The 12,082-nt window shown below is 35.9% G+C and overlaps 1 protein-coding gene across 2 annotated transcripts in view; it reads left to right on the plus strand.

Annotated features, from left to right (window-relative positions):
• Nucleotides 1-12,082, plus strand: part of LOC131592688 (cadherin-like and PC-esterase domain-containing protein 1) — a 147,876-nt gene that overhangs the window by 115,328 nt on the left and 20,466 nt on the right. For both annotated transcript variants that reach the window (XM_058864370.1, XM_058864369.1), the window contains one exon: nucleotides 6,719-6,836. In XM_058864370.1, coding sequence (XP_058720353.1) covers nucleotides 6,719-6,836 — 118 coding nt within the window. The remainder of the gene's footprint in view (nucleotides 1-6,718; nucleotides 6,837-12,082) is intronic.

Consider the following 12,082-nt stretch of genomic DNA (forward strand, 5'->3'; position numbering starts at 1 on the left):
GCTTCCTTGGGAGTGCCTCGGACAGAACTGACCAGAATATCCTGTAGCCCCTAATTGGAGGGAAAACATTGGGAGCTTGAAGTGAAATCTCTGCTGCCAGTCAGTTCAAAGGGAGACTTTAAACTGTGTTTTCTACATCACAGGGAAACGTTCTACCAGGGAAATACCAATTAATGCATTATACACTGCACACTCCCAGTAACATGTTCTGAGAACACTTATTAGATCAAGTATTGTTGGCAAAGGGATTTTTAAACTCTGTTAGTGCTGAAGGGGCTGACTTACGTATCTCTGTGAGCTGTGGGTGGCTTTGCCTATGCTCAATACAAGAAAATTAGGCACTTAGAGGATGGTGGTAACTGAATGAGGGTTTTGAGATGATACATTGCAAGGGTGAATAGTGGTGGATGGAGCTCCAAGATACAGAAAGTAAGAGGCAGAGTTGTGAACTGGACTCAAACATTCTAAATCTCTCCTTCAAATTCTAACCTTGGTATGCCCCAGGCCTTAAATAAAAAGTTAATAAATGTACTTCACCATTTAAAGGATTTCATGCTAGAAATGAGAAAGAAGTGCTTTTGTTGTTATACCCTGAAACACTGAGTTCATATCTCCAAGCCTTGCTCACTGGACCAAGTCCTAGGCTAATATGTGTTTTTCAGTGCATTGCATTCGTTGTCAGAGTATTTCAATTTAAGAAATCATGAAGGAACAGTAATGCTTTTCAACTCATTCTTTCTCTCATCCCTTTTCATACTTTTTGAAAGTAGTGATAATTTTTCAGTCTGAGAAGTTCTGCTGTGTTTGTCATGGCTGTGATATAAAGGTCCTAGCCTAAAATCAAGGTACAAGGCTGGAGCTGAAGTACTTCTTGCACATAGGAGGCTTAGAATATAGATCTCTCTGCACTGTGATCTGTGAATGCCATATACCCTGAACATGGAAGGGTATAAATGAATACTCCTTATAAAAATATGTGGGACTTCCCAGCTAGTATAGAACCCTTTTTACCTAATTACCAGGGAAAAAAATCAGGGTCACATCAGCACTTTATTGAGAGAACCATAAATACATAATAATTTCTTTGGCTGTCACTTAAAACATTTACTTTTTGCACTGTCAAAGTTTATGGTTTTATCAAACTATTCCTCATTTTTAGATAGGGGACTTGGCAAAATTCAAGTCAGTTCATATCCAGAGCTTGCACTTAAAAAGTTAGATGTAGGAAAAGGATAAAATGGAATTGAAAACTGATGCAGCTTTTAAAGTCTCCAGGTCAACATTACAATATCTCTTTTTAAATTGAAAAAAACAATAGAACATAAACAGCAAAATGCCTCTTTTTGTCTGATATTCCTTGTTCCTGTTTTATCTTCCTTTTTAGGGAGGAGGAAATACTAAATTCTTTTAATTCCTCTTCTTTCTTGCTTTGTGTACTTTGTTTATAAAGCATACAAGCTGGAAATCCTCACTGTTTTTGCTTGGGAAAAGCTTCATGAGGAAAACATGTTCACTAAGAAAGCACTTGAAAAAGCCATGCAGATCTTAACTACAAATACTGAAAAAAAAACCAAAAAAAACCTCTGGAATTATAATTAGGTACATTTTGAAACATTTTCCAGAATTTAAGCTTATAATATTCTGTTCTTAATGGAGTTGGAGTTGGATTTCACTTTCAGTTGTCTTAGTTCAGCTAATTCTTCTGGATCTCTGAGCTGTTCAGAATGATGATTCACAAGACATTGCTAGATTAAGAGTCATGCTTTTTAGGTCTCGTGTATATTTTTGTTCTGTGGCTCACAAATGCAGCACTTTGAACTGCTTGGGAACAGGAAGGCAGATAGGGTCTAACTGATATCATGCATATAGAATGGAATTGAATCAAAATCCTTCATAGATTAAAAGGGTTTTTATTCCCCATGAACATAAAGGATACTAAGCTAGTGGTATGAAACTTGCAATATTTTCTTGAAGCAGTTTCATAGCTTTCTGTGAAGTTAGCTTTCTGAGTGCAAAGGAAGACACTGCATCTGCTGTAGTGTCAGGATGAAATTTAATTGTCCACATAAACAGTAAGTGCTTTAAGTTTGTGGGGAGGCATCTACTGGGATTTTAAAAATTTCTTTAGCAGCTAATAAAGGTACTCTGTAGTTAGGACAATCTTCAGTCAATGGTTAAAGCGTGACATTATTTTCTAAGAAATTTTATATGCAGAAATTTGTGATTGAGAAAAATCATGCAATTTAGGGTATGCTTCTATTCTTAAGAAACGGTAATATTAATTAACTATAATTAATTAGCTACATGAATAGCACAATTAAGAGTTTAAAGGCAATTTAGATTGCTGGCTCTGCTTTATCCGCACACCAAACTGTTCTCTGATGCCCTGACAACATGAGCAGTATGTCAGCTTTTTGTACCATTCCCGACCTCCTACTGGTGTCTGAGCACTGCATTTTCCCACCCAGGAGTGCCCAGAGTCCTTTTCTAAGGTGGTTTTTATGACCCCTACTAGATTTGTGTGGAACTGGAAATCTCATAGTCTTCTAATGTGTTATTTGTTACAGTTTTTGGGGTCATTGGGGAACTATTATCCCATATTTGCAGATTGAACTCACTAGGTTCCTTAAAAAATAATATGATGATATAAAATACAAATGATAAAATATAAATGATATAAAATACAGTTTATTTGCTATAAAACAGTTCTTCTCATTAATCCTGTTCTCTGTTTAATGACTTTGTGTGTCTTTTGATGTAGACAGTGTCTTTATCTATGTCTTAGACAGTGCTTGAAGGCGAATAATAGTCATTGTTTTCCATCTGACAGCAGTAGCAAACTGAAATTTCTTGGGAGAATGCCTGTCCTTATGCAGGTCTCTAGACTTTGCACACACGTAAGTTTCAGTTCAATCTAGTCAGTTTGGGTGTTGAACTGAACTGGACTGAAGCTCTGGATCTTTAGAGGTTCATCTCTTACTGAATAATGTAACAGAGGAACAGAGGGAGACAGTTGAATAGAGGTCAATATGCCAACTGTTCATTTATTCCTGCCATATTAAGAAAGTTGATAAGAGAGGAGCTCATTAATCTGCTCACAATTTATTGCCTAGCAATAAGATTTCACTATTTAATGAGCTCAGTCTCTGACTAATTTTTTTAGAAGTCCTTCCATAGCATCATTTTAATCACTTTTCATGCAGCTTTAGTTATGTGTAAAACAGTAGAGAAAGATGGAGTAAAGAGACATGAAAGGATTTAATGAAAAACTCAGGTCAGCTTAAATAGAATCAGATCAAATAAAGTTCAGTCAGTGAGCCTACAAAGACCAACAGAAAAGTGTTCTAAATTAGCTGTTTCACATGAAGCTTTATTCTGTCACATCTAAAGTGCAGTCAAAAGGAGAAAGACAGCCCTGGCAGCACCATGAGAGGAGGCAGGGCTGCAGTGCCTGGCGGAGGTGGCTGGGTGACCTGCCAGGTTGACGGCCAATGCTGGCCAAGAGACTGCAGGGTCAGAGCTGACAGGTTGAGGGGTCTCACACCTTCTTTACCAAGAGCACTTCGTGGGGTTTATCTCATCCACTAGTTCTCAGCCATGCATGGTTTCTAGATGTTGAAAAGACACGATTTTGGACATATATTGTATGCAACACTAAAATGAATTCCTGTGATCTTAGTTATATTTCTCTTGTTATTTAGTTTAAAACACTCTGATACATTGATCTTTTATTTAACTGACAGAGGTAGGCTTCAGTGATTTGGGCTGGGTATGATTTCAGAAATGAGTACTGTTTTTCTGCATTGAGCTCACCACTCCCATTGATTGTTAGGAGTTTTCATATAAATGCAAGAAGGACTTCTACTGAGTAGCTGACTGTAGAGCCTGTATACAGGAATCCTGGGTGGGAGTTCATAAAGCATTCAATTCATTAACATAAGTCTACTTCCACCAAAAAGTATGGTTTTAGACCCAGCTGTGAATGAACAGAGTTGGATTATTCCATAAAAATACTGAAAATCCTTCCTTTCTATTTAAAAATGCCTTCTTGAGTTGATAGGTAGCAGCAGGTGTAGATGTTAAAAGTAACTTTGTTTTAGTTATGGTGCTCTATCACTGCTGGAGCACCAGCTGTTAAAATGAACATAGATGGACATTTTTTCCCTGTTGGTATGACTTCTCCCAGGAAAGTCAAGGGCTTCTTACCTTCTATCCTTTTGATGCAGTTTCAGAGTAATCATTTCTCATTAAGGTGGAGGTGGTGAAAAAGTTACAACAAAAATTAAAAATCCATTAATAGTTCAGTTAGATTCCTTAATCTGAAGCATCACTGCATCTGCAATGATCTTCACTGTACAACATTCATCCCATGGCATCAGATGCACGAGTGTGGGTCAGCTTTATAATGCTTTGTTCATCTCTCTCTGTCTCCACCTGTGAAATTTTAAAACTGGTTATGATTTGTTTTTAATACTATTTATATGTGTCTGAGCAAAACTATGTATGTATATGCATATGCATAAGTGTATAATTGAGAAGAAATATAGTGTGGTTATTGAAAGGTGAACTAACAAACAAAATTCTTATTAAACTAGGCACCCAGACTATAAATAAATGAAATACCATGAATTAATAGCTCCAGTTATTTTGAAGATAATAATTGAGAAAACTCAGTAAAGTAACAGGCTTGAAAATCTGTTTGATCTCTTAAAGACTAAAACATTATGAAGAAGTGGGTTCACTATAGTGTGATCTGAAAGAGACAAAGAAATTGTAATTTCACATAGTAGATGGACTCCAGAAATGTTATTCTCTAAGTATCAGCTGATGTTGATTAAAAACTATGTAGATGTACAGAAGAAAGCTTTATTCCTTTTTTATTTGCTACTGCCCAGAAAATATTCAATTAAGATAAAAGAAAGTTTACTAGGCAAAAGCAACACCAATCTTATAGTCAATCCTAAATGTGCACTAAAGTATGTAATGTAAGGGAATTTTTCTTTTGATTCTAATCCAGAAATTACAAGGGCCTTTTTATGTCTCCCTTCTAAAAATGAAGGTTTGCAGGAAGAACAGACACAGCAATAACTATCATTTAAGTTTCCATGTCTGGCTCTCATCTTTGTCATGAGTGATTTTTTGTAAACATACTTAAGATCACAAGATGTTTTATCTTTGGACAAGGCAAGAAGGATGTCAACACATCACCTGAAGAAGACAATAAAAAATCTGCTTGCATTTAGAAAAACCTTCAGTGTGCCATACATTTATGGAGCTGCAGTAAATCTATAGTTACCACAGGTGTATTTTGCATATTATATTAAATATGTCAATGATGGTAAAGTATTGGTCTCCTACAAAGGTAAAAATGAAATAAGTAAGTCTTGTTCAGGGATTCACAATCTCTCATGACAGGACAGCTTAGATGTGAATTACAAATTAAATGCAAGTAGTGTCCTTTACTTTGAAAATACAACAAAGTCAAAAGGAATCAGTTACGTAGTTTCCTGCATGTTGGTTGTAATTAGCAAAAAAACAGCCACACGAAATTCTTATTAATGGTATTGCCCAAGAAATGTGATTAAAATAAAATTTTGTTTGCTTAAACACATACCCTGAGCAGAATGAACAAGAAAATGTCTTATTTTATGGCACTGTGTTGAGGGCAATGGCAGCATATTCAGGAATTTGGGGCTCTCTTGTGAAGTCCTGTGAAATTGTTTTACTGCAAGTTAGGAACTTTCTGATGTTAATATTAGTTGAAGTTATACTGTCAAATAGCTGTACAGTGTGTCCAGACCCAGAGACTCCAAAACACAGTTTAATACTAGAAGATACTGTGCCATTTATTTTGTCATAACAGCTTTCCCTAGTTAGAGAGATTAAGCAGAGAACAGGACAACCCACACAAAACCACTATTTTGTTGCTTATTTATGCACAGATATTACTGTAAGCCTTTGAAGTTACTGGGAAGATTTTTTAATTTTTTTTTTTTCACCACCATGGACTTTAATGAGATCATAATAATTGTGATACAGCTATTTCACTTTGCCTCTTGCATAATCAAGAACCAACAGTATTTACAAAATTCCAAGATGTGTTCGTATTGCTATCCATATCAATGGCACATATTCTACTGTCAGCACCTCGACTCAATTAGGAATAAATTGTCTTTTGCTCATTGGTGCAATTTAGGCACAGCATCCTAGATGTAGCATAATTTCATGGCAACAGTAAATGATATTATGTTAACAGTTGTGATATTAATTTTAGTACAGTTTTAGAAAAGAGATTTTTTTTTTCCTTTAAGCACCTGTATCTCCTGAAGCTAATTTAGGGCATTTCATCACAGAAATGGATCCCATATGACTACAAATAGGCATATAAAATTCCTAAGGGCAAATAGGTTGAGATTATACAATATGTAGAGACCACAGGATGTTACATGAAAGGTATGTATGTTTGCCTTAATAAATTTCCTTATATCTTTAGCAAATGTAGTATCTTGTATGTTTACTGTGGATTGGGAAAATTTATTGCAAAACCTTGGTCTGAATGGAAAAAGGATTCTAAATTCATATTAAATTATATATTGAAGAGCTAAGGCTAAAGTAATTGCAGAACCACCCCAAATAACTTTTTTACTCTTGAAGAGGATTTCAAGGCAATGTGTATGGGCACAGTGCTGTCATTTTCACAGATTCTATTTTAATTTAGGACTGTGCTTCCAAAATTCGCCCAGAGGAGTCCTGTGGCTTGCAGCCTCTCTCTCATGAATACCTCTCAGCAATTTCACAGACAATGTTTAAGACCTGTGAAGCTGGAGACACAAAAGGTTTGTACTTTATTTCCATTGTTTTTTTCTGAAAATTAGCTCATGCAACTCATTAAAGAAAAACTAGAAACAATATTAACTCTTTGCTACAGACATGCACAAACCTGTGCACAATAAATTGAACCAATCACTTGTAACAGTTACTGATTTTTAAAATCAGGTTAATTTGTTTATGTGAGAATTTTTTGTTTGATAATTTTCTAGTCAGTGATCCACCACTGCGTGTGTTATTGTCATGTAGTCTTTAAAAGTCATTGGAATATTCCATCAAAACCACTTAAAATAAAAATGCTTTATCCTAAATAAAAGGGATTATCTACTCAAAATAAAATTTACTTTAGAAAAAGAACACAATTGCATCCATTCAATACATTCCATCGATCCATTTGAATTTTATATTTCCACTGCTATGTTAGAAACACAAAACTAGTTTTTAATTTCACATATACCTTAAAACACAAGATGGACAAATCAAACATTATATGATAACCAATAAAATCAAGATGTGCCTTTGGTTTAGTGAGAATTCAGATTACAACAGATTTTGTCAAGCAGGTGCTCATGTGAAAGTCACAGTTGCATGAGGATTTCTTCAAGGTACTTTAACTACTCAGGTGTGTGGTCTTGTTCATATTTAAGTTGCTGTTCATGTTTAAGTTGCTGTATTAGACAGTAAATAATTTTGTTCCATTCTTTATTAGAGAAATGAAAAATAAACCAACAGTCCTCTGTGGTTTACTGACACAACTGTTTTCTTTATCTTGCCATAAACAGGAGCAGGCCCTCACAGCAGTAAATTTGCAGAAACTCGTTGAATAATCAATAAAAAGTTACAGGAATGTGGGAACTGCCTGAATGCATCACTTCTTGTGAAACAGAGGCAACCAGTAAATTTGTCTTATATGGAGGGAATACACAAAAGAGACACTGTTGTTCCTAGCAGCGTATTTTATTCACATAAGTTGTGTATTATCCTATGCAACAATATCAGGACATAAAGTTCAAAACCAGAAAGCCCAAACTAAATCCACTGAATCCTTCCTCAGGTAGACAATCTCATTCTCCTGATATACAACATACTCCTTTTGAATACTGAATCTAGCTAAGGGAGGCTGAATGTAGTATCTTTTACAACCTTATTGTGAATAATATACACAATTAAAGTCCAAAGAAAATTCAGGAGATGTATATTCAAAGGACAAGTATATTAAACAGGGAAGAATAAATTGTGCTTATAAAGTGAATATTGCCAACAGGTGTCTAATGAGCCTAGAGCAGGGGTTTGCAGTGTCTGGCAACAAGTGGCTGTATAGTGCATCTCACCTTCTAACTGGAATGGGAAAGTGTGGCTTTGTTTGGAAAATCCTTCCAAATTTGTAGCAGCCAAATGATGCACTGATCCTGGAAACAAAAAATGGCAAATGGCAAATTCCCTGCTAAAGGAGTAATATTTCTTAAATAAGTTAAATTTTCAGAGAAGCCAAGCAATGTCATTTCCCCTCAGAAGACAGCTCAAAAATTTTGCAGAAGTCAGTAGGTGTCATACACTGTCCTCAGACTTGTACAGAGGCTGAGGTGGAGCAGCAGAGATAAAGATATAACCTTACTTTTTCTGACATTAATGGTAAAATTTAGATAGCTGCTTTATAGTTCAGTGCAAGCAGGATTTCATGACTCCTTTCTAATCCTTTGATGTGGAGCAGAGACAGTAACTCAGGGTCCAACCAAAGACAGAAGTGACATCCTCCTCTCCTAGTCACCATGGCACTATTTTTAGAGGAAGCTCAACACCTTACCAAATATACACAATTTGCACAATTTCTCTCTCTGTCCCTTTTATAATCAATAAATGCAAAGTGGAATATACAACAGAGGAAGCTTCTTTCCTTCCTGTTTACATCATGGAATGAAATTATTTTTCTTCTACCAAAGAAATGTTTTCTTCTTTCCAAAGTTCTCTTTTGTTTCACATCCAGCTTGAACCAGACTATCATATCAAAATTAGCTCTTTGGCCAGTATTGTTGCACTACCAATAATACAAAAAGTCAGCAAACATTAACCGTGTGTTTGGCTTAGAGGGAAAGAGAGAGAACTGAAAGAGACCATGAGAACCCAACTTGTGCTAAATTCCTGCAGGTGAATCAGGTTACTGTGGTCTGTAGAAATGTGGTTTGTAGCAATAACAAAATCTGGGGTGTAAGATATCAGAGATTCACTTCTAATTTTCTGTTGCTGTGACACATATATTTTAATTAAATCCCATTTTCCATTCTTCCTAGCACTGCATCCAGTTTAAAATAATTCTGTGTGATGTCTCTCTGCATTCAATGTCTGTCTGGATTTGGCAGCAGAGACATGAATTGATGTCCAACAAAATGAATGTGTCCTTTGGTTACAAGGAGTAAATCTCAGTTTGGACATAAATCCATAGGCCTAAGGCTATTCTGTAGCAAATAATGTCCTTTTAAGAATAGTTTATACTTTTGTTTTTTCATAAATACAGCTAGAACAAAAAGAAAAATATTCCCGTATCCTATTCACAGAGAAAAAGCTTTCTAAAGTTCTTAGGGTACCAAATAAACACCTAATACAGAAGTAAACTAGTGATCAGTCAACAAATCAGCATCAGTGTAGGTTAAATATTTAGATTTTGAATTAGAAAGCTAGAATACTATTTTCTCTTTATATGGATGATTGTTTGGCACTATAGAAAAACCTTGATTTTAAATTTGAAAGCAAAATGTTTAATTATGACTATGACAATGTAAAAGTATAAATAAAAATAGAAGAGACTGAAAGAAAAAGCAAAGCTATCAAATGAAGTGTACGGCCGTTATTGGTTAAAACTTCCAATTTTAGGCTAATATTTTTTAAATGGAAAGTAAACAATCCTAGCTAATTATTTTGAAAGTATATTTCTTTTCATGCCCTTTTATGAGAACAGTTTTAGGGAGTACTGGCAATGTTTAATCTCGTATCTTAAGCAGAAGATTTATGTATACAACTGATAACTAATGAGCCAAAAGTCCAGCTTTTGCTCTTCCTGTAGAAACCTCCTACTTACAGGTTTTCATATAAGTTAGATTGTGCCAATTTTTAATTTGTGAAGAAACTAACAGTGTGTCTCTCTTGCTCTCATTCACTTAAATGTTGGTAAACTTGCCCTTGTCTGGTAGAGCCAATGTTATTGCTTTTGCCTGAAGCACGACGAGATGCTGCCTGATCGAAATTGTGCTGAAAGCTGCAGTGTGTGCTGTTAACTTATATAAGTGAGGAAAGAGCAACTTCAAATTACTATATAATATAAGCCTAATTTCCAAACTAATATTAGCAATTTTTCACTGTTGTCTTCTTTTTGATGAGATTAATTTTATCTTTTAACACGATCCTGTTTTTGAAGGTTAAGAATGCATTGAGCAACTGGGAAATTGAAACAGGAAAAGTTCACAACAGTTGGATTTAAGTGCATAAATTTACATGCATCATTTAAAAAATCTATGCAAAAATAAAAATAAAAAATAAAACCAATAGAATTATTCTGTTAGTATTAAATGGTAGTGCTTCCTAAAAATATGAATTTATCTCCATATATCTGTGTTCTCAGATATTTTTTCATTTGCCAATAACCTTTTGCATATGCCAAAAATTGACCTATGTTTTTTTTAATATACCTAGGGAGCCATTAAACATAAACCAAAATATTTAAAAGAAGTTTTTCAAAAGTTACTTATCACTTTCTGTTGCCAAAGTTTAAACTTTTATTGATCAGATATTTTGGCTCCTCAATATTCATTTTATAGAGTTCTACTTTTCTAGTTTATTACCTTAAACCAAATCAGCTCATAAAAGTATAGGATGTTTAAAAGAAAATTCCATAAAATGAGGGATCTCATATGTTTTAGACTTTGCCAGAACTTTATATATTTGGGTTGAAAGAAAAATTGCAATATCAGGAAAAAAATACTGAGTTTTCATATAATTTTAAAAGATATGTCACTGCCTGAAACATCTCTCAGATCATTTATTAAGATCTCTACAGTAGTGGCAGGGTCTGAGTCCAGACTTTAAATCACCCAACCATTCTGTCCCTGCTCTATTACTCAAAAGGTACAAAGCAGGTGTTTCCATGGCACCTATTGCTGGGTTATCGGAGAACTAGCACTTTTCAGTCTCCTCATGAGACTGCTGTGAAGCTGGGAATGATCATTTAGTCATGGCTTGCAAAGTGGAAGCCAACAGCAGGATTCACAAGAGGTAATAGAAATCTTGGAGGGTAGAAGTATTCCTTGCCCCAGTGCTGGCCAGGCAACCACAGCTTGGAACAAGGGACCTCAACATCGAAGGAGGGTCAGCATGAGTAAGGGACTCACAACAGCATTGGGAGGCTACAGTAAAAGAAATTGTCTAAATGCAGCCTCTGGCATCCTGGCTGAGGAGAGTATTCATTTGGAAGAGAACTCCCTGCTCCAGAACCTGATAACTTCAGATAAAAATTCAATTTAAGCCTTCGATAAAAATTCTACATGGGATCTCTCTTAGGGACCAGAGTTCAGATCTCTCTTTTCACACAAAAATTACCAGGTTACAAGCATGCTATTTTCGTGTCTTAATGAATTTTGAACTTTAAAGTGGTCCTTAACTGAGTGGGGAATATTTCCCCTAATAGCTGCATGACTAGGATACAGAAAAATGCAAGTTTGAAACTCCTCTGAGCAAGAAGAGTGGGGTATCTCTATCTTCCTGCTTGTACCGTCCCACCATGGTCCTGAGTGTCCCTCCTTCCCTCCTTCCTCTGTCCATGCTGTGAACTTGCCCATCACAGCCTCCACGAGTCCCCACACCCACGCGAACAGGGGAAGCTGGGTTATGCTCACTGAATCACAGTGTGCTCAAGGCCACTGTCCAGGGGTTTGTTTAGGTTCAGTCTGCTATAATTTTCTCCATATCATCTACAAGTGCATCTGAGGGTGGTGCATGTTGAAATAGAGGCAGTTGTAAAGGGTACGCAGAAACTGGTATCGCATGGTTGCGGCACTGTGGGATGTATTCATCGCTTAGATGAATATCCGTGCAGGCTCCCATATAAAAAAATTCTTGATGATTTTATTTGGAAGGACTTCTTTATCTGCTACGATGACTCACCCTGCTACTTACCAAAACATAGTCACTTGGACTTTTGCCTAAGTGCAAGCACAGGCTGCCTCCCTGGAAATTCCCTTGCTCCTGAGGTAGCAGCTGACTCTCC

This window comes from Poecile atricapillus, chromosome Z, assembly GCF_030490865.1.
Source record: "Poecile atricapillus isolate bPoeAtr1 chromosome Z, bPoeAtr1.hap1, whole genome shotgun sequence".
NCBI classification, from domain to species: domain Eukaryota; kingdom Metazoa; phylum Chordata; class Aves; order Passeriformes; family Paridae; genus Poecile; species Poecile atricapillus.